Consider the following 24,525-nt stretch of genomic DNA (forward strand, 5'->3'; position numbering starts at 1 on the left):
AGGGAATATAACACAAGGATCTCGAGATGCATTTTCAAAAGTTTGACATTTAATTTGACATGTCTTTAAAAAATGCAATGCTTTTGGCACGTGACACTGACAAACATTGAGATAGACAAAGATTTTCATCTAGCATGTTTACATTACCAAAGAATTAAAAGAATAGCATAGCATTATGCAAGATGCTGTACTGTTGGAATGGCTTCTAAGTAACATAAGAACCCATCCTAATTATGTACAATGTGCTTACAATGTGTTGGCCAAGTATTTGTGTCTACGTTTTCCTACTTGAGTAGAATGTATCTGGCTTGGAGCACACATAGCCATTGTTTCCGAGGTCCGAGGCAGCCAGTGAAGGTGAAAAACAGCAGAGTTAAAGGTTAAGGGGCAGCAGCTGTAGCTTAGACACACCATTTCTGCCCTGGCCCTCAGCAGGTAGGGGGCCCTGCCCCAGTCCTTCTACTGTTATCATGGACCTGACAGGACACATACATCATAGCACTGGGCCCCTTATGTGAAACACATTCCACCAGTGCCTGATCAAAGACCATCTACTGCAGCAACAAAGTGCCCCATAATTCCATGTTTGGACCACATAATTGGAGAGTAATTATGGCTGACAAAACAATTTTTTTTTTTTTTTTTACCCCTCCCTGTCTCATTTTCTATTTTCTCTCTCTTTTTTTCTGAGAGAAAAGCCAGATCAGGCTTGTCATAAAGAGTTCAGAGGGACCATATGCTGAATTTGCAGGAAAACACATGCATGGAAAGCGAGGTCAGCGTTTATTGGAAGACAGAAAGCACACACATACATGCACACATCCAAGGTTGGTTTTACCCAGTGGCCTGAAATAACAGTCAAACCACATGATGAGTAGTAACATGATCTTATGACCCGCTATGACAGACGGGCTACCATTGCTCTGAGACGTAGCCCTAACAACTTCACTAATTACTCTTTGTCTGTATTTTACTTCGTAAAGTGCACAACATAAAGGCCATGACACAGATGACCTCCACAAGAGGCTTAGCTCAAGTGTAATTTGGCTAATAAAAGTGGCGCTGACAGATGTGATTTCACTTGTGGGCATACAAGATGCAGGATTCAGTTACAGTATGTTGTCTTTATGTTTGCTGGTCTGCTGCTCTGTTGTCAGTTCTGTTCACAAGCCTACTAGCAGAATGTTAACAGAAAGACTAGAGGCCATTTCCTGCTGGGCAGATCAATTTGATAACAAGAGCCCTGGTGTTAGTCTTGAGATATGAGCTTTACATCTTACTGCGGTTTTACTCAATACGATCTTACAGGGCTGACCCAACTCTGCCTGGCCAACATCCACCTCCCAATCTTTGATTCACTTCGGGATGATTACCGTGATGTTTACATATTTTGTTATCGTGTTAAGATATAGAACCATAAAGCCAAGCAAAGCAATCCAGAGGGAGGAGAATTTAGGAGAATATGCTAATTGTAAACAGGTTTTGCATGCATGTACACGTTTGCCTTTGTAGGTTTTGGATAAGGTTGGTGTGGAAATGTGCAATGCTAGCTTGAGATAATGCCTACGGCACATTTCTCGACAGGAAATGCACTGGAACAGGGCTTTGATTGTGTTTGTTTCCCTTGTGTTGCTCTGTAGTTTTAATTGGCTGAGAGCAGAGACTGATGTTGGCAGGGGCTTTACTTTACCACTGTCATCTCTCTATCTCTTAATTAGGCTTATCTGCTCAGTGCTAATGCCAGGCGGAAGCTCTTTCTTTTTTGAAGTGCAATTGGCCATTGTCTTTTAGATGCTGTTTTAAGGTCAGATGATGGCAGAGGGCCGAGCACAAGGCTACAACCCCACTTCTAATTATAGAGATTGCTGTCGTAAGGGTCAGACTCGTTTGGAGTTCTTCAATCCACAGCTGCAGATCTAGAACGCTCAGTAAGTCAGTTTAGAACATCTAGAAGATTTTAGGTCTACACTAATTGTTTTTTTGTTTGAAAACTCAGTTTTCAGTTTCCTGACAGCATTGTTATCTAAAGTAAGCTGTAATAGAGAGACGTAAATCGTAGCTATATGAATACGTTTTTAAACACAAACGGTTTGGTGTGGACGTGGCCTGTGACTCTCAGTCAGTTTAGCACACCTAGAGCATGTTAGCCTCCTAGAATTGTATTCAGCCATGTTACACCATGTCTACACTAGAAGCGACCAATATCGCATCACCCTGTGACAGCTTGAGACATCGGAGTTGTCAAAGCTGTACGTCACCTCAGAATTGTTCATTTTCATTTATGCATTTTGCAGACACTTTTGTCAAAAGTGATTGGATTAGTGTATTTAAGTAGTGTTCCTGTGTGCTACTCTTACAACAGATAATTCAGCTGTGAGTTTAAGGTGCATTGTAAGGTTGTATGAGAAAAATGAAAGAGAACGAGAGCCACATTATAGTGACCACGAGGAGGTTAACCCAACGTGACTCTACCCACCCTAGCAACTGGGCCAATTGGTTGCTTAGGAAACCAGACTGGACTCACTCAGCACGCCCTGGACCCCCCCGTATTCCTGATGTTTTATTTTTTTTGCCTGCCTCTGTACTGCACATCAGGCAAACACCTTTTCTGTTTTGTTTTTTTTTTTAATTAAGAGGGGGTGCATGTGTGAGTTCACTTCTCAGGGGTGTGACTGCAATCTGCAACGTGCAACCTTGGGTGAAAATCCACATGTCTGGGTGTGTGTGTGTGCGCATGTGTCAGATAGCTCTGTTTCACACACACTGCCTGGTGCTCCCTTCCGCCACTTAGCATGCTAATTAATCCCAGTGACAGCCATTCGTGTCACTCACCCTTCGCTCCCATGGCTATGCTGCCTCGGCAACACTCCCACAGGAACCATTCTGCTTTATTTGGTCTGCTTTTTAAAGAAGCCCAAGCGAACACTGGGATTACAATCCCAATCTCAATTTTAGGCGAAAAGGGGAGGGGTAATATATAAATAAATAAAAAAGAGAAAAAGCAAGTATGCATAAAAACGTGAGAGGGTGTGTTTATTAAGCCTCCTGGGAAGGGAGGGAGGTGAAGACTGTAAATAATTAGCCCTGGAGTGCTGGAGTTTGCCCGTTTGATCTCTCCGATGGAAAAGCAAATGTAATTTAGCGTGCTGCGAGTAATTTAACAGTTAGCATGAGTCCCTTTTAATTTCATTTTGCTCAGCATCACTCTCTCAAATTAAATATTTTAGTTGTTTACAAAGCAGATCTTTGGCAGCTCTGCAGGGCCGCCAAGTTGATAGTGAGGCATTTGCATTGGTGTTTGTTTGCCGAGGCTTGTGTTGAGGAGTGTTTGTGCTGTTTGTTTGAGAACAATTGGATCAAGCATGTCTGGAAAACTAATTCATAACTATTAATGGCACTGGTATGAAAGCTGCTCGGCACTTGGAAAATACAAATATTTGAGTTTTGCACCATCTAGCACATTTGTGCTTTGTTTATTGGCAGCACACATTGTTTACATTTTTAGTTTTACGTTTTTACGCTTGTCATAAGTCTATATGTTTTGATGTGACAGAAATGGAAGTGGAGCGTAGTTCTAGCGGGAAGACCAGCAGGTGCACATCATCACATCATTAGCTGGGTAATTCCTAGCCAATCACATGTAAGCCATTGCTTTAGTCCGCTCACAATCTATCACATTGCTGTTTCGGTGTTCTAACACTGCAACCTCCACTTCCCCACCACCACCAGTTGAGCCCTGTCCCTCAGGGGTGTAGGCTCCTCGCCCCTGCCTCCTATCTCCGGCAGGACATGACGGTTCCGGGTACAACTACCTCGGACTGCCGGACGGGGCCTACGCCAAAGAGAGAGACATCACCTCCCATTTTACATCTATCAAATAAATGGCATCTCAATCTTCACTCAAGCCTGCGTGTCTTCCCGATAGAACTAATGCTTTTCCACAGTGTTTTTTTTTATTAAAATATTTAAAATTTTATATATATAGAAAATCGTATGCACTCAAAAATATATTTTAGCCTATTTTTAAGATGTATCCATTTCAATTTAATAACAAATTTCCATCGAATTGAATAGTCTTGAAGAAAATATAATTAATAAAACTTGCATTTATTAATATTTATACATTTATATGGTTAAAGATTAGGCAATTCAATTAGATGGAAATGTGTTATTAAAATGAAATGGATACATCTTAAAAATAGGCTAAAATATTTTTTAAGTGTTTATATTGTATGTATATTAAACATTATATTAGACATATTTGCACATCCATCACAAGCTGAACCAACAACAACTGGACCATTTGTGTGACAATAAAGATTCTAATAGAGTTCCTGTGCATTAACATGATTCGACAATCATCCATGCGATTATCTAATCAGCCAATTGTGTGGCAGCAGTGCATAAAATCATGCAGATTCGGGTCAGGAGCTTCAGTTAATGTTCATTTCAATGGGAAACTTACGTGATCTCAGTGATTTGGACCGTGGCATAATTGTTGGTGGCAGATGGGCTGGTTTGAGAATTTCTGTAACTGCTGATCTCCAGGGATTTTCACACACAACAGTCTCTAGTGTTTACTCAGAATGTTGCCAAAAACAAAAAACATCCAGTGAGTGGCAGTTCTGAGGATGAAATTGCTGATGAGAGAGGTCATCAGAGAATGGCCAGACTGGTCGAGCTGACAAAGTCTACAGTAACTCAGATAACCACTCTGTACAATTGTGGTGAGAAGAATAGCATCTCAGAAAGCAATTCTGTGCTGCGGGTTGGTGCTATTTTGGTGGCACAAAGGGGACCTACACAATATTAGGCAGGTGTTTTTAATGTTGTGTCTGATCGGTGTAAATACAATATGCACTAAACAAATAATGACTTGAATAGATTAATATATTAATACGTTTTTGAACTAAACAACCTATCCAAACAAGCCAAATCCTAAAATAAATGTGATAATAAATCAATCTTTTGATTTCTTTTAAGAGTGCTGTCTGTGTGTCTACCCAAGCTGCCTGCACACACAGTGTGAGCAGATGAATGGAGTTTTGTTAATTATAGGTGGTGAGCATGCAGCAATATGTCAGTTGGGTGGTGGGTAAGACAGAGATGGAGGATGATGGAAGTGTGCAGTAGAATGAATATTAATGGTGGGCGTCTGGGCCAGAGCTAATGATGAGGAAAATTCCCTAATAAAAACTTGATGTGATGGGCAACGACCCGCATGGTCACTGGAGAGACCTAGAGTTAATAGTGTGCCGTCAGGTGTGGGGAGCAAAGTGATTAGAGCCACACATCCTTTCCTGCTGGAGATAGAGATTTAGAGACAGAAAAATTAAGAAAGAGAGATAAAGACAGCTAGAGAGAGAGTTAGAGAGAAAGTGTAAATTAAGGGAAATGAGACGGAATATTGAGAGCACATCCATGTACGATCTCTGATTTTAATACAGGCAGGTATGAAACTGGCCTGCCAGTGTGACTGTCATAATGATATACAGTGTTGGGTAGATTACTTCTGAAATGTAATCTGGTGAGGATTCCAAATTACACAACTAAAATTGTAATCAGAAAAGTTATCATGTAGATGACGTTTTTATGTAATCTGATCCGAATATTTTTTGATTACTTATTGCATGATTTGATAAACATCTAATTTTAAGTGTATTAAGTACCAATTTGCACACCTTTCTTTAAACATTAGTAAACATGAAATCAAAAGCAATTTGCTATTTGTGTTTTACGTAAAATTAAACATTTTAAATGTAGTCCATTAGAACCCTACACTGATTATACATTATCTGAAGAGCTCAGGAACAGGGAAATGCAAACTGTTCCTGCTAAAGCAATAAGCCACCAGAGGATTTGCTTTACAGTGTTTTTACCACAGTTAAAGGGTATTGTTTGGCATGATGTGGAGTAATTGAAATCCCTTAAATGTGGTGAAATCACTGTAACACTCTGCCTTAATTGGCTAATTGTTTTTAATAAAATTACATCAACAGCAGTATGATAAAAGAAGTTCACCAATATTCAATAATATTAAATAATATAATACACTTTACAATAAGGTTATGTTTGTTTACATTAGTAAATGTATTAGGTAAAAATGTTTAGCAGCATTTATTACTCTTGGTTAAAGTTAATTTATTTGTTACATTGTTAGTTCATGTTTGTTCATAATGCATTAACATGTTAACATATACATCTTTTAATAAAATAAATATTAGTATACTCTGTTAACAAAGATTAATACTTGCTCTTATACATTAAGCGTTATATATTGTAACAAATACAAACTTATTGTAAAATGTTAATAAATTATTGCAGTCAATATTAATAATAATCACAATGAACTAGTGCTGTCGATTTAACATGTTAATTAAATGGGATTAATTACATACAAAATAGCGTGTTAAATTACCCCAATTAATCATGTCCCCAGACCTTAATAAGTAATATTCCTTACATCTGAGCATATCAGCCTGTTTTCTCCAGGGGGCAGTAAGCAAAATTCACTCTATAGGCATCGTGCAGCTCAAACAGACAGAGAACAAACCACACTCACCAAGGGCAGAGACAACACAAGGGATACATCTGAAAACGTAGGCAGCTCAATTGCTGCCTAATCAGTTAATGGCTTTACCGACAGCTGTTTTGAATGAATGGAACTCTTATGGAAACTGGTTTCTGAACAGTTTGAAAACCACCTTATTTTCAACCTGCCTCCATATACAGCCTCCAAAAGCAGCATTTTCCTAGTTTCGGACACATCCAAGATGAGAACACTTTCTTGCTTACAAACACAGCTTGATGGAGTGCAAATCAAAAGCCAGGAATCTCAAGTAGGGATGTGCTGAAGGACTAATTTCACTAATGTATAAACAGAAATTTTGAAGTCGACTAACCTTCAGAAAACAGTAAAAAAAAAAAAAAAAAAAAAGTAATTTAATTTAAAAAAATAAATATATATATATATATATATATATATATATGTAAAGGGATCAATGGAAAGGAGGCTGAGAACCGGCTTGACGATATAAATAATGGTTTTAATGACAAACTTAAACAAAAGACAAACACACACACAACGGACATGTCCGTAAACTATCTCTCTCTCCCGCACGATCCTCTGCAGTCGACCTTTATCCCTCTCGGGAGGCTTGATTAGCCTGAAACGGGACCGGGTGTGTAGGATCACGACCTGGCCCCGCCCTCCGCCCTGCCACAATATATATATATATATATATATATATATATATATATGTATATATAAATATTTTTTAAATACTTAATCTATTCCAAATCCAAAGCTATACTGCAATGAAAAGGGGCATTTATCTGCAACGTGCTGGCCTTGAATTATGATAATTGTACTTTAAATATAAGTCATGACATGCATTCACTGAATCAATGCTAGCAAATATTTAACAGGCATATTTATTGAAAACAATTGAATGAATATTACAGGACCATATAGAGCAGCCCTACAATAAACCATTCTTATAGTATATTGTGATTTTTATTATTTATGTATTTACTTATATTAATAGCAGTAGTATCCGTAATGTAGTTCATTAGCTGAAGCCTATTTACAGTCGACAAGCATTATATATACACTTATATATCAAATTCAGTTGATGCAAATTCATACACTAGGTGTGCATATATTGACTATTTTCAAATGTGGCTTATCCAATCAAAAATATAGTTTTTTATGAAATGTATTTGGCATGTGTTCTTCTGCCCACCTGTAAATGAATCTATGCTCTCGGGAATTACAGCTATATTATGATTACCTGCTTTCATCCACACTTGTTTCACTTCACTGATCTTCTCCAGAGGGTACAAGGAGAAGCATAACAAAGATGGCAGCCAGCGTCAGAGCAAATGTCAGCTGTGCATGCAGTAATTAAAATGCAAACAAAGTGGACTGGTCCCAAGAGAGGAACCGTAATGGTACCAGCACTGCAATCTAATGTATTTAATTGTCTGAAAATCTTTCCATTAATCTTTGATTAAGCTAGCAACTGTTGCTGTATAACCTTCTACAGCCCTCAATGCCTGTGGGAGGGAGCTGACTGAGTGTTTGTTTGTTTGTTTGTTTGTTGTTGGGAGGATGTGAACTGTTTTAGACTGTTCATAGTAGATGCCATATACTGTATTATTTGACATGAACAGAAACAAGGCTGCTAGGAACAGTACCACAGTCTGTTCAATATGTCATACTGTTGTGTACCAAGGTGTCAATTGTTCAGTTGGTGAAATATTGAAAATATGTCTTTCCAAGTAATTAATGTGGGCAAAAAGAAAACTTAATTTCTACACCAATAGCTTCACCAAATTGAATTGACTAATTTTAGACAGCTTTCCTTGAACGCTCTCTCTTCCATTGGTGCCTAATTGTGGGTGCATCACTTGTTTATATAGTTGGAAGTTAGTTTATTTATGCAGTTGAATTGCACATATGTTTGTGCCTTCCCACTCTCTCTTTCACAAAACATACACATTCTTCCCCTGGCCTCCCACTCTCACTTGTGGCTGGCAGGCTGGGTGACGATGCCACCCTTGGTTGATCAGCTAAGCGTGTTTCCCTGTGGCACCATCTGTCTGTGCCAAGCTCCACCTCAGGGCGCCATCTCACATCTGTCAGCCGAAGTAGCTTAGCTGACAAGTTATTTTAAAGGTAGACATACCCTCCAGACTCAGACACATTTACATAGAGTACACGCATACATGCATAACACACACAAACACACATCGTACCCTCTAACCCTTGCCTGTTCTTTGGCAAGACATCACACAATCAAGAGTGTGTGTTGCTGACATACATCAGCTCTCTTGCTTATACAAAAGCATTCCCTGTCTCTCTCTTCAAGGCTCTGCGCCATTGGTTATTCTATACACAGATGCTATTTTAGAAGTACTGCAACAGCACAATACTGCAGTCTCCATCTGCAAGCACTGAGACTCCTGTTGTGTCATGTGGAATTCTGTGGGTCATAAAATATATAGGTGTCATTATTAGCTATTTCAAGCTCAGTTTCTGAACCTAGGGAGCTGCCTCACTGGCTATACCTACATAGGCAACTGCCTTCTAAGGAAGCATCCCAACTGCCATGAAACCTGTGTGATTTGGAACACATTACATATGCAGCAACTTTGAGTGTCATACAGATAGTTCTCAGCACAAAAAATGGACTTGTAATTAGTTTTTATATACCATTTCACGAAGAAACAAAAAAAAAATGTATTTATTAACCTTGTAGGACCTAGCAGGAGCTCAGAGGTTGTTAATTGATGGTATATGCTTCTGCTGAAGAAATCAGTCCATGTTATTTATAAAAATAAAAATAAAAATAAATAGTGTTTATTAGTGGTATTACTGGTGAAGAACTACACTATACATTAACAAGCAGAGAAAGAACCACCAATCAGAGAATTGCTGCAGCAAAGTTTCCCGAAAGAGCCCAGCAGCGACCGCACACTCATATGGCGCACTGTGAATGATGCAATCGAGTCGGTCTCCCTACACTCTCAAACTACTTATACATTTGTGTGTATAAGTAGTTTGTGTTTTATGTCGTTTGTGTTTTATTTCGACCATGGCATGATTGTTGGTGCCAGATGGGCTGGTTTGAGTATTTCTGTAACTGCTGATCTTCTGGGATTTTCACGCACTAGAGTTTCTAGATTTTGAATGGAGAATGGCCAGACTTGTTCGAGCTGACAGGAAGTCTACAGTAACCAGTGCTCGATTTGTACAAAAAATGGGTCATTGAAAAATAAGGTTGTCCAAGGTGTTAAAATGAGAAATCTTTTAAAATTCTAGTTTAAAACACTTGTGTCTAGTTCTCAGAAATGAATTCTTTGTGTCCAGTTTGGTTTCATACATTTTTGAAAAGCCTATAAAAAGTTTATTTTCTTAAATCATTTAAAACTTTAAAATTGTCATGTGGTGTAATCGTCAAGTGCAAATAATTATGCTACTTTATTTGCACCTTGAATACATGCGGTATAAACGACTTCATCGTTAATTTCCAAAAAGTTTTCAAACTCAATTTTATATATATCAAGTTATCTCAGGGTTACACCACATGACAAACAAAATGTGTCTTTTCAAAAAATGTCAAAATAAATTTCAGATGTTATTTTAAAACTTGATGGTCTAAGTCTGCTCTGTTTTATGGTTTATATTGTCAACATAAGCAAAAAATGGTTACCAATATGTTGGTTACACCAAGACTTGATTTGGTGGACAAAATGAATCATATTTTAAAACACAATTGTTTCACTGCTTATTTTTTTTTAGAATTACAATAAAAGATTATTCTGCACTAGTTGTGCAACATGTCGTTTTCTTTTTTGTTTTTGTTTTTTAAGGAATTTTAGCTTTAAATTTTTTTTACTGTCTTTGGACACCACATGACATTTTAAGCCCCAGAAAAAATATCCATATGATTTTAAACTCAGAAATTGAAATATGCTCATCATTGAAGAAGTGTATTCAAGTAAATAGGTTGTGTGAATTGCTTTTTTTTGTATTTTTTATTTAATAGATCTGGACAAAAATGAGCATCACTTTATTGACCCTTGGGACACATGGCCATAATATGCACCTGTTACCCTCTGTTATTGTATTTTATGATCCATGATCCATATGAACCAAGACGACAGAAAAAGTTGGCAGTTACAATTGCGCTCTGTTGAGTTTGACGTTAGAGTGTGACTCAAATAAGCTTAAAAATACAAAAAAAAAACTCAAATATTGAGTAAACTAATATAAGGTAATCTCTTTTTATCCATGCTTTTCAGTATTGATTCAAATAACTAATTGACATAATAGACATTTCTCTCACTTCATCCAGATTTATCTTTTTCACTGATTTCAGCACAGGATTATGGGATTTGATTTCTTCGTAAAGGATAATTGCAATGTTGCCTTACAATTTGGCCAAATGTCATCATAATTAACATAGCTATCTTTTGGAATAGACATTGTGACAGGAGTGCACCTTTGATGCCTTAAAATGCTGCCTTTGTCATGAGCTCACTAGGTTTGGAACAGAGCATTGGTATGTGTGCTCTCTTCAGTCCTTTAGCTTCATTTCAATTTCAGAGCTTGTGGTCAAAATGAATGGGGTCTGGAGAAAGTGTCACATCTGGGAGGAAATTGCCTGCAGATGTTGGAAAGGTGTTTTAGTGAGAAGGTGGGGCGGCATGATTAGACTGGAGGTTATTAGGCCAGGCAGCAGATGACTGCTTCCTGACAGGACATACTTTAATGGAAAAGAGCGAGGGGGAGAGTAAGAGTCGGTGAAGGAGACGTTGTTGGCCCTCCTGGCTGTCCCACTTCCCTCCTCATTTGTTCCTTTTCTCCCTCATGCTGCCATTCTGACAGCTGGACGTCACGCAGATGCTGTGTGAATTAGTCCTTGAATGTCATCAGTCCAGATCCCTGCGCTCTTAATGGCCTAGCCCAGTCAAAGGTGTCGAGATGCATTTCCTTCTCTTCGCTGCTGTGGCTGACAGCAAAGCTGCTGTTTTTTTTTCTGTGGTGAGGCTACATTTCAGGAGGATTTAATATGAATTAAATCACAGGCATACACCCCCTGCTGGAAAACACAGACAGGGTCAACGGGGCAGATGATTTGCAGTGACTATGTCACCCACCTAAAGTCTGCCATCTTTAGACTGCCAGGTTTTGTTTTAGTAGAAAACGTGAGCTTGATGTTTCTATAAACACTGATTAAGTAAATACTGTATAATAAGTCAATGGCTCCAGTAACGTTGTGTCATCTAGATCAATGTTAATGGTTTTCAGATTAAAGTATTTTTTTAGCTAAATATTTATGCTAGTGTCAGTAATCATTTTTTTGTCAAAGTCATTTTACACTCAAGTTAGTTTTAAGGATGTTTCAATATTTTAACTTACGAACAAGACAAAGATACTGATTAAAGGAATTTTCCAGGTTTAATTCAAGTTAAGTTCAATCAACAGCATTTGTGGCATAATGATGATTACCACCAAAAAGATTTACTTGTCCCTCCTTTTCTTAAAAAAAAAAAAAAAATGTACAAAATGTGCTTGCGTACAGTGGATTTTAATGGGGCTAATCCATAAGCATTCAAACACTCACTGTTTTAAAAGTATAGCCAGAATACGTAAACTATAGGCATGCTAAAATTAATTTAGTGTGATGAAATGTCTTGCTAACCTTTTCTGGGTAAAGTAGATTCTATTTCTAATTCTAATTCTTTTTTACAACTTTGCTGCCATGGCGACGTAAAACTGTAAATTCTAAAATGACCATAAAAACAACGTTTTAAACAACTTTACAGCTCAAATAATACACAAGTTTGAACAAAAGAATTTTAAGGAATAGTTCACCAAAAAAAGGAAAACTCTCTCATCATTTACCCAGCCTTATGCCATCCTGGATGTGTTTGACTTTCTTTCTTCAGCAGAACACAAATTAAGATATTTTTATTTATTTTATTTTTCCTCCCCAATTTGGAATTCCCAATGCGCTCTAAGTTCTCGTGGTGGCGTAGTGTCTCGCCTCAATCCAGGTGGTGGAACGAATCTCAGTTGCCTCCGCTCCTGAGACAGTCAACCCATGCATCTTATCATGTGGCGAGTTAAGCGCGTTACCGCGGAGACAAAAATCACATATGTCCGCATAAAAGTTATCCAAGACTCCAGTGGTTAAATCAATGTCTTCAGAAGTGATATGATAGGTCTGAGTGAGAAACAGATCAAGAGTTTAGTACATTTTTACTATATATTCTCCTCCCTGCTCAGCCTAACTCCACTTTAACTTTCTTCTTCTTGTGTTTTTGGTGTTTCACATTCTTCATGCATACACCCCCTACTGGGCAGGGAGAAGAATTTCTAGCACAAATGGACTTGATTTTTTATTATTAACTATTGATCTGTTTCTCAACCACACCTATCATATCACTTCTGAAAATACAGATTTAACCACTAGAGGTTTACTTGAATGCTGCCTTTGTGCTTTTTGGAGCGTACAAATCTTGGTGCACATTCACTTACATTGTATGGACCTACAGAGCTGAGACATTCTTCTAAATATCTTTGTTTGTGTTCAGCAGAAGAAAGAAAGTCATACACACCTGGGATAGGGTGAGTAAATGAGAGAATTTTCATTTTGGGGTGAACTATCCCTGTAATGGAAGTTCTTCTATAAAAGTAAAAGCTTCACATTTCTGCCCTTTAAACCCTTCAAAAATTGGCCCTTCTATAAGTGCCTCACTGTAACCTTTTTAAATGGAGGGATGTCCACATTATGCCACACATGATGTCAATTAAGCTTAACTTGTATTAAAGCCTGAATATTCTTTAAAGGTGATGTAACTTTTTTTTAATGCCAAAATATGTTCTACTATCCCAGTTTATTGTTCATTGACAACTGTAAGTAAGCCATTCATAGGTTTACCTTCCCCAAAAGTATAAACACTAAGCCTCCAACGCTCAAAATGTCTATATTTTGAGTTGCCCTCTCAGCTCAACCCATCCCTTTCTAACTCAACCTATAGTATATGAGTTCGGCGTGTGACTACTTGTTCAGCCGGGGAAATATGAACAGCCATGGCAGTGGTGTATAGATTGTCTAAAAGACACAGTGAGAGAGAACAGAGTGAACATTGAATGAACATTGGTGTCATATTTACAAGGTGGAGAACACATACACACTCCACCATCACTCTGGCAAACGGAAGCGGCAATATCGAGCCACGCAAGTCGCTAATATATCGTTGCGTTCCTCCGATCCCGCCTAGGGTGCTAAAATGGTCAGAAACAGCGCTGTTGTTAGGTTTAATACCAGAAGAACCATCTTCTTCCACACTTTCTGTCCGATGTGTATATGTTATAGTGGTCTTGTTCATTTAGACGTTAAACATTTGGCATCTTTTATTTAGTATGGCATATTTGTTCATTGGGAATCAGAGAGTACGAAAAGGCATGAGTCTAAGGGGTGTTGGCAAAGATTTTTTGAAAACATACTTTATTTTTGTTATTCTGTTTGGTGCCACTAGTAGAGCAGAAATTCCATACTTCTCCATTAAACAATAGTTGTTTTTTCTGTGAAGAATAAGATAAAGTGCATATATGAACAGGTTTATTATGCAGTGTATGTAAGACAAAATTTTGGCTTTACCTGTTATAAAGTCGCTTAAGTACACTTTGATTCTCAATAGCTGGCTCTGTGTGACACTGACATAGCTCACTTTCGGTGATAGACTGGAGAAAGGAAGCAATTCCAAGCTTGCAGCACAAAGCTTCAGAGGAAAATGTCCTTCTCTCTTTGGCCCAGTACTCAGAGCCTCACTCTCAGCAGACATCACAAGGCACGCCGCCATTTTCTTCCTCAAAGCAACTGACTCTTAGCCGAGCACTGGCTGGGTCTGCTTTTACTTGCTCTCTTTCTCTATCCTTTTCGCTTTCATCTTTTCTTTTTTTATACATCTCCCCCCTCCACACACACACACACACAAACATGCCTCCTCCTTTCTGCCGAGTAGAGAGAGGGAGCTTCAGGCCTTGATTTGCCAACACATTTCCAATGATTAAAACATAATTAGCGCTAGCGAGCGCCTCCTCCCTGGCTAATTTCACTGCACGCTGTGACAGGCAGGCGGCCGGCGGCAGCAGCGCGGCCCCAGTGGCAGATGGAGATGCAGGCAGCAGGAGGGGAAAAACCATTTTGCAGCGCCATGGTTTGCATCAGAAAACCATCAGGACGCACAGCTTTTTCTGTGGGAGGTAGGAGGAGAGCGATTGAATAAGGGAGGAGGAGGGGAGATGTGGCGCACAGCTCTCCGTGGCTGCACATCAAATTGCCACTGTCAGAAGTGACCCTGGCAATGGTTGCCATTCTTCAAGCTGTCCCCCTCCGCCACCCACCATAGCCAACAGGAAGAGCATGAGAGCGACAGGCAGAGGGTGAAAATAGCAGAGGGAAGAGGAGGAGGAGGAGGGAGAGGAAGGATACAGCCTATCCTCAACCTTCAGTCCCCCCCGCTGCCTCTATAATCAAGCGCAGATCAGTCTCAATTAATTCAGCGCTCATTGACAGTGCCAATTACAACACAATGGCAAATAGACCATGAAATGGAACGTTGAATACTTTGCGTCCTAACTTGACATTTGACTGTGGTTTTGCATCAATGACTTCTAAATCAGAACAGATCTCTCTGTGTCTTTTAGACACGCTGTTTTCGAGCATGTTTTTGAAGCATATTTTTGTTAGCGTTTGCTGTGTTTGGCTCATAGTTGGGCTGAATTTGAATCACGCATTTTTCATTGTGTTGGCCCTGCACCAGCGTGCGTTTTGAGCGCCGTGCACGCATGCAGGTTTGATGTGGGATCTGAGGTTTCTGTTCAAGGAGCCTGGGTAAGCTCGGAGCCTTGGAAAATGGCAAAACGAAACTATACCAGCTAAAAAATTGCTTTCACCCCTTTATTATCCACTGATGTTACCCACTGTTATGAGACCGTTGGGAGAATTTTAGCCGAACTTGAAACAAAGAGGAAAACATTTATTTAAAGACATTTTAATATACATGCTGTGTTTTTATTTGTGGTTGTTTTTGATTGTGTGGCTTTGTGTGGTTAGAAAGCTCAGATCAAATGATATTGAAAATTGTCAGACTTGTCATTCCACTTAAAGGATTATTTTGGGTTCAGTGTAAGTTAAGCTCAATCAAAAGCATTTTTGCCATAATGTTGATTACCTCAAAACTTAATTTCAACTCATCTCTCCATAAAAAATACTAAAGGTTGCATAGCATGCAGACATGATTCTAACAATGAGATTTCACAGAATAAGTACCTTTTTACTCTGAGTCTGCATTATTGAGTCTCATTTACACGGTGCCATCTCCTGGCGGCCATATGCAGCATTGTGCTTCATTTGGACTATCTAATGATCTATGCATCCGATTACCTTGTGTGTGGGCTCATTTGAAAGATAATCACCTTCTCTAAATAAAGGTATGTGATATTTGATGTTCTGTTTGTCTTGCAGTTATAAGGGAAAACGTGGCATGTGCTCAACACTAACATAACTTTCAAAGGCAAATGCATAGATATTACTCACTACAATAGACTCATTGTATTCTAATCTTTTAGAGCTTTATTTATTTATTTAGAGCCAATTCTTGGTTGGTTCTATGCTTTTGAAACAGTGAATATTTTAACGTTTAAAGATTGGCCCATTCACTTCCATTGTATTAACTTGAATTGAATCAGAAATATTCCTGTAAGCATTAACACACTTTTAAGACCCTATGAAAATGTTTGAGTATAATTTTCTTTCTTGTTTTGACACCTTATTGTTGTCCCCTAGGCGGTGCTATAGCGGTGCATGTTTAGCATGAGTTTTTTCCCACTTATAACTAAACCAAGTAGAATATCATCACACTGTGCAACTCTAATAGACAACATATTCACAAACCGAATGGACGATAGTCTAAAGAGTGGTTTGTTACTAAATGACATAAGTGATCATTTGCCAGTTTTTGTGACTTGTATGGGTGATTATGTGAAGTATAAGGAAGTTAATGAGGTTAGTTACAGGAGAATCAGAACTGTTGAATCAATAAATACACTTAGAAGTGTATTACTTGCATATAATTGGAAAAAATTGTATGATGAGACTGATACCAATAATGCATACGCAACATTTCTTTCCACCTTTAAATCTTTATATGATGAACACTGTCCTTTAAATCAATTAACCATAAAGCACAAATTTATAGAGAGACCATGGATGACAGAAGGATTAAAAAATGCTTGTAAAAAAAAGAATACCTTGTATAAAGAAATTATAAAACACAGAACTAAAGAAGCTGAGAATAAATACAAAATATATAAAAATAAATTGACCAGTATCATGAGGAGAAGTAAGAAAGATTATTATAATAAAATATTAAATGATAATAAAAATGATATCAAGGGTATATGGAAAGTGTTAAATAATGTTATAAGGAATGGACCAATAAATAAAAAATACCCTCAGCATTTTATAGAAAAAGAGAGGACATTAAGCAACATGGAAGATGTGGTCAATGGGTTTAACAATTTCTTTGTAAGTGTGGGAGCAAAGCTGGCTGATGTTATTAAAAGTCCTCAGATTGAAAGTGAGGCTGAAGGCAGTTGATTATTTATATAGTAACCCTAACTCTATGTTTTTGAAACCAGCGGAGGAAATTGAGATTATTGAAATTGTTAATAATTGTAAGAATAAAAAGTCAACAGACGTGAATGATATTGATATGGTCTTAATTAAGGATGTCATTGGTGCAATCGTTAAACCGTTAACTCATATTTATAATTTGTCTTTAAAAACAGGTGTATTCCCAAGCAAAATGAAGATTGCAAAAATCATTCCACTATATAAATCTGGAGAGAGAAATCAATTCACGAATTATAGGCCATTGTCTTTACTCTCTCAGTTCTCTAAAATATTAGAAAAATTGTATGTAATTAGATTGGACAATTTTATTGAGAAGCATGAATTATTGGTTGACAGTCAGTATGGATTTAGGACAAACAGATCTACATCAATGGCACTAATGGAGTTAATTGAAGACATTACCAGTGCTATAGATAACAAACAGTACGCAGTGGGAGTATTTATTGATTTAAAAAAGCTTTCGATACAATAGATCATCGTTTGTTAATCAATAAACTGGAAAAGTATGGTATCAGAGGAGTTGCATTAGATTGGATGAAAAGTTACATAAGTAACAGACTTCAATTTGTTCAAATGGGTGAGTACAGATCGGAGTGCTTGGGTATCACCTGTGGAGTACCACAGGGGTCAATATTGGGTCCGAAATTATTTATTATGTACATAAATGACATATGTAGGGTGACTGACCTCTTAAAATTTGTGATTTTTGCGGATGATACCAGTATTTTTTGTTCAGGGGAAAATTTGAAGCAGCTTTTGGAGGTGGTCACATCAGAAATTAATAAGTTAAAAATTTGGTTTGACTTAAATAAATTATCGTTAAATTTAGATAAAACCAAATTTATACTGTTTGGTAATCATAAAACCGATATACAAGTAAAAGTTATGATTAATAATGTTAAAATAGAAAGAGTGTATGAAAATAAATTTTTGGGTGTGATTCTTGACCATAAAATTTGTTGGAAACCCCATATCAAATATGTTAGAACAAAAGTAGCGCAGAGTATTGGAGTAATGGGGAAAGCAAGGCATGTATTGAGTAAAAAATCACTTTTTATTTTTTATTGTTCCCTTGTGTTGCCTTATTTAAATTATTGTGTTGAAGTATGGGGCAACACCTACAAAACCACCTTACAAACATTAAGCACAATACAAAAAGAGCAATTAGGATAGTAAATAAGGTAGGATATCATGAGCATACTAATTTACTATATTTAAAATGGCACACTCTAAAGTTTAATGATCTCGTTAAATTTAAGACCGCTCAATTAATTTATAAAGCAATAAATAAACAGCTGCCTGGAAACATACAACAGTTATTTACATATAGGGTTGGGGGTTATAAGTTGAGAGGGGATTTAAATTTGAGTCAACATAGGATTCGGACAAAACTCAAAAGCAGGTGTATTTCGATTTGTGGGGTGCTTTTGTGGAATGGTCTGAGCAGTTCGATCAAACAAAGTGTTAATATGTTGCAATTTAAAAAAAGGTATAAAAGTTTTATTTTTGACAAGTACAGAAGTGAAGAGGGTGAATGATAATTCATTATGATTGTAAATGCAGTTTGATTATGTTTTTTTGTTTTTTTGTTTATGATTTTATTGTTTTCATTATCTTAATACTAAGATAAAGCATTATTGTAATTTAGCAGGTTTTTTTTGTATTATGTAAAACGTTATGTTAGATTTATCTTCTTTGATTGTGAATTGGTTTGGGGGTAGGTCTTGATAAGCCTAGGGCTTCTACCTATCCCTTTTCGAACAGGTTGATTATTGTTTTTGTGTTTATTTATTTGTATGGAAATTTCATACGTATTGCTGTCTTCATTTATTTATTTTTATTATTAATTTATTAATTGTTCGAAATAAAGATTTCATTCATTCATTCATTCATTCATTCTATAGCCTAAATTAGTGTGAACTGTCCACATTTACGGTGAGTTTTATCTTTCAAGTCAACTACTGTAATTTCAGAGCAACAGTTTGATGAAATATTGCTGAGAAAGTAAGTTAAAGTCAATATAACAACTTTCCTGAATAATTACCTAAGGTTTTATGGCACAAACTTTTGAAGGCAACTCTATCGCCCCCTTGAGGACTCAAATAAAGAGGTATGTTCAACCTGACCGCGTGTTGGCAGTTTCTGGCCTTAGGAGTACACTAGTGTGTAGATGATCTCAAAGTTTACATACATTCACTAAAAGCCACAAAACTCCATATTTTGATGCCATCCTTTATATGTGCATAGCTCAATATTCCTCCCATGCTGCACTGTTGAAGTACAGACTGCATTAACACAGCAGGGGAGACAGGATCAGTTACACTATTGGTTTCATTCTGAGGCTTAATCAGTTCCTCACTCTTCCATCTTTCTGAAGCTGAGGAGTGTGCCTAGTCGAGGAGTGTTAACTAAAGCAGATGGCTCTACTGTTCCACCGAGGCTATTGGCTGTTTTTAATAAGCTCAACATGCTGTATTGATCCGCAGCCAAAATCAACTGGCGAATTGTTTGGCTTTGAAATTATCACTGCACCAGAAAATGCTGAGATGAATTTTCAAGTTAATCCATTCAATATTTGTGTATTACCAGTGTTTTGGAGAAATTAAATATGTTGAGCTGACCGTCATCATTTTTCTAATCTCTTTGACTCTGGGATCTTTACACTTGTCAGCGTCATTTACTGTTGTTTTCTTCAATCATTTTCAATGGCAGTTTGCTACTTTATTTAGCATAGTTGACAGACTGTGATAAACAAAGTAGTATTACAGATCGCTGGAGAATAGTGTTTTAAGACCTCATGCAAACAAAATTGGAGTTTTGTGACTTTTAGTTCATAACTTATAGCTTTGAAACAATCTATATCCTAGGTTCTCTTAAAAGTACACAACATTTTACCTTCAGATTTAAAATTCACCTTTAAAATGTAAAAATCACCTTTTCAGAATCAAAGTTTTCAATCTTTCTTTTCCGGGAAGCACATGAAAAATATTGATGACTCGTTCTGCACTACAGATATTTTGTCTAATCAGATGCACTCTAGAATGAAAATGTCGCTCCCTGTAATACCTGCTGCAGTCGACTACTTTGAAGATGCTAAAATATAACACAGTTTTGATTTATTTTGGATTTTGTTTAGTCACAACATAATTCCCATATTTCCATTTCTATTACTCCGTAATAGAAAGATCGGGAAATAACAGATTTGATCCTGTAGTTCCCACATAAGCACCAAGTGTCAACATGTTGCATCCCATGCTCTAACTGCTATGCCACAGCTCCGATGCTTGAATATATTCCAAATCATGATATAAAACAGATCTTCCTCCTCCGTAGGTTATTTGTTTGATGTGTTGTACATATAAAGATTGGTGCTTCTCTCTGTCAAGGAGAAACAAGCTGCCTGCCCTTATCTGTCAGATCTGATCTTACATTTATGTTACTTTAACTTAGCCCACTATAAATGTATTTCCATTCACCTACACCTCACGCTCTCCTCATCACAATATTTTCAGCCGCCCTTCTCTCTGCGCCAGAGAGAATATTTGCATATCTCTATTCTTGGAAAGAAGGCGCAAGAAGAAAAAAAAAGAAGAAAGAATAATGAGAGCAATTTCTTTCCTTTCTCTACTCGCTGGCTTGCAAGAGAGTGGCGTTTAGCGGCACCTGTGTTAGCGACAGGTGCACGGATGAGAAGCGAAAGAGAGCAGTTGATTAAATCATCAAGTCGCGGCGCAGAAAGTCAATTCTGCTCACCGTCTACAATGATATCCTTTTATCCTGATGTAATGAGCTATGGCACTTTTGCATCGGGTAATGCGATGAGTTCTATTAGCGCATTCCATTTGCTTCACAAGCAACGGCGAGTCATTTATTTCTTCTCATATCTCCACAATCAAAGCAATAGGCTGCACAGCACGGGGCGCAGAGAGTAGTGACAAGCCGATGGAGACGCCAGCAATATTTTTTATGGATCACAACACACTGGGGGGAAAAAAAAATACATTTTGCTCATTATTTTAACTCTTCATGAGCTCCGGCTGTGCCAAATGAGGGGGAGCCCAAGGACTTTAGTAAGGGTTCATGCAGTTATACATGTTAAATCGACCATTAGGGTCCAGTACTTATAAGGGTGGGAGAAAAGTGTGTCATGTTTTCAGCATTTGCTTACTGACAGCTTTAACAGTCATGATATGATATGATATATGATACAGGATGATACAAGATATGATGCGTTATATGATAGGATACGAAACAATATGATATGTTATCTTGCAAAATGTGATATGATATAATATGATATGATACAGTATGATATGATGTATATGATATATGATTTATATATAGGATTGAAAACAGAGAGTATAACTGCACAACTCAAAAAATAGGCTCTTTTATTTTTCTTATCAAATTTTCGGCATTCAGCCTTTTTCAAGGTATACCTTGAAGGTACTACTTATTTGTGACAGGGCACAGTGTACTTTTTTATACTGTGTATCTTATTTTGAGTATATTGTATATTGTTAGGTGCATATTGGATATTGTGTTGTGTAAGCAAGATGTGTAAATTGTGTTATGTGTAAAGTAGATGTTTATTGTAGATTGTCATGACTGCTATGTTGACTGGAACTGCACCCAAAACTTTCACCCACTGTTGCACTTGAGGATATGGTTGAGTGACAGTAAAGGGATTTGATTTGAATTAATCCACTTATACCATGGTTATCACACCTTAAGACATTATTTGGTTTTTGCCTCTAAAATGCCTTGTGAGTGGAACTACTTTGTTGTGCAATGGATTCAGCGTCTTGCTTTGATACAGCTGAAACTTCCGTTGTTAGTTCGAAAACATCACTTTGGAACTAGCAACGGAGGATTGCGAGGCTTGCGCTCCTTTCCTGTTATTTCCTGGGTTTCCTGGGAAAATTCTTTTAGGTAACAAACTGTTCATTATAAGGGTATTATGCTATAAATGTTTGGGGACATTTCTAGTGTCCCCATAATTCAAATTGCTTAAACATATTAAATGATATTTTTGGGAAAATGTAAAAATGCAGAAGTATAATGTATGTGTGTCCATGTGTGTGTGAGAGCTTAAGAGAGGGGGAGGAGAGCACAAGGGTGTTTTCCACAGATATTACAGAAACTTTTGTATTGATCATGTGTATCTAGCTTTGATACAGCTTAAGCCTTCGTTGCTAGTTCGAAGACATTTTTTGTCGTACTTTTGTGGTCACCTGTACATCTCTTTTCAAATAACTGAAATAATTTGGTAAAGTGATATGGAACCGTTATGCGGTCAAGACCCGGAACTACTTCATAGCCATGCGTTTACTTGAAAAATAATTGCACACCTTAGAATGTCTGTCAACCAATCAGAATCAAGCATTCAACAGACCCGTGGTATAAGATAAATATATGCACAGCTCTAACTCCACATCAACATACCCCATGTTTTTGTTGCTCTCTCATGTAAATAACACAAAGTAGTCCAGCCAACTGATAGCCACATAGATATGTCTTCTGCGGAATAAACAATATAACAAAATCTCTACCGTCAATTTTCCGCCGTCGCATGGTAGCTTTACACCGACCAGCCCCAATATGATTGTTTTGTTGCGTTCTTACATTAATACTTAAACAGTGCTGGCACAGGAGCAATAGGTTATTAACATATTGTGTGTATTTGCTTCCTGTGTGTGTGACTGTGTTTATTGGTTATGCATAATACATGAGCCATGTATGTGTCTGCCGGCTCACAGTAGGCCCTCTGGATTCCCGTCGGACCAGAGCTGTAAATTAGATGCTGCTCACCAGGCCCTCTATCAGGTCAGATGGTTGAGACTTGTGCCAGACAAAAACCTCCCCATACATCCCTCCTTCTCATTTCCTCATTTCCTCTCCCACGCGCTCAGTCAAACTTGGGCAGCCGTTGCTGTGGAATAGCTTCCACGACTGACAGTCATTCAGGGCTGTCACAAGGTTAAGTTCCACAGAGCGTAATTGGCCCTGAAAATCTCAAACTCCATCCCTTAGAAGGCCTTCATTAGGGAGTCCAAGCTCAAGTCCTGAATACTTCTGCATGAGCCAAGTCCGCTTCTAGCTAATTACTGGATAAAGAATTGAGTGGAGCTTGAAATTGAAACTGGACAATAATTCTTAAATTCAGTTTATTAATATAATTCTGTAATTGCCTTTTTCTGTTGTTGGCACATTTTGCATGGATATCAAATTCTAATAGAATTTGTCTATTAGACGATGGAGGCAGTGTTCGGGAAAGCTGTTTGAAAACATAAATTGCACTTCACCTTTAAATAGATATTGGAAAATCAGTGCCTCACTGTCTCAAGTACAATCCCTGCCGCAGAGTTGTTCTCTATAAGATATAAAGATAGTTGGACTCGTACTCTAGTTGGTGTCTGGGCATAAAAAAAAAACCTGCTGGTGGTAATAGGCAGATGTAATGAGGCCTGGCCACTGAGTGAGATAAGAACAGCTTTTTCCTGCTTAGACTTTTATTACTCTGCTGATGAGCTGTGCAGTACCAGCCTGCTGAAATCAGATTTCCACATCCTAATGGGGTTATATTAAAAATCGAAAAAAAGTCTGTGTTTAGCTTTGTCACATCTTGATTGAGAAGCGTGCACTGTTCTAAAATCGCCTTTGTCTCTCTCTTACAGTGTGACAGTGAGAGTGACCAAGAAGACAAGGTAAGATCATGCATCTTAGTATTATTACAGACCTTACAAGATGAACACTGTATTGAAATCTGTTATATATTTTTTTTTACACCTCAAATAGTTACTCAAATTCATCTAATGCCTAACATACCAAACCAAACAATTTTGTAGATAACCTTGAATGTGGTATGCATTTTTGTATTTAATAAACCTTTTAGAAGTTTAAGAATCTTTAAACATCTGGCGATGATGTCATCAATATTTGCATAATGTTGCAAGTACTGTTATTTCTGTCAGAAAATGTAAATTGTTATTTAAGAGAGAGTTCAGCCAAAAATTCTCTCATCATTGATTCACCCTCATATCATCCCAGATGTGTATGACTTTCTTCTGCTGAACACAAACAAAGATTTTTAGAAGAATATTTCAGCGCTGTACTGTAGGTCATTTCAATGCATGTGAATGGTGACCAAAATGTTTTAAGCTCCTAAAATCACATACAGGCAGCATATAAGTAATCCATAGGACGTGGTTTAACATACAGTATGTCTTCTAAAGTAATGCAATCTCTTTTGGTGAGTAACAGATCACTATTTAAATCCTTTTGTTTATTATAAATCTCCACTTTCACT

At 37.5% G+C, this 24,525-nt stretch overlaps 1 protein-coding gene across 4 annotated transcripts in view; it reads left to right on the forward strand.

Moving 5' to 3' along the window:
* LOC127636531 (autism susceptibility gene 2 protein homolog) overlaps nt 1–24,525 on the forward strand; it is a 420,619-nt gene that overhangs the window by 255,250 nt on the left and 140,844 nt on the right. For all 4 annotated transcript variants that reach the window (XM_052117112.1, XM_052117113.1, XM_052117114.1 and 1 more), the window contains one exon: nt 23,894–23,923. In XM_052117112.1, the coding sequence (XP_051973072.1) occupies nt 23,894–23,923 (30 nt within the window). The remainder of the gene's footprint in view (nt 1–23,893; nt 23,924–24,525) is intronic.

This window comes from Xyrauchen texanus, chromosome 44 (genome assembly GCF_025860055.1).
Source record: "Xyrauchen texanus isolate HMW12.3.18 chromosome 44, RBS_HiC_50CHRs, whole genome shotgun sequence".
In the NCBI taxonomy this organism is placed as follows: Eukaryota; Metazoa; Chordata; class Actinopteri; order Cypriniformes; family Catostomidae; genus Xyrauchen; species Xyrauchen texanus.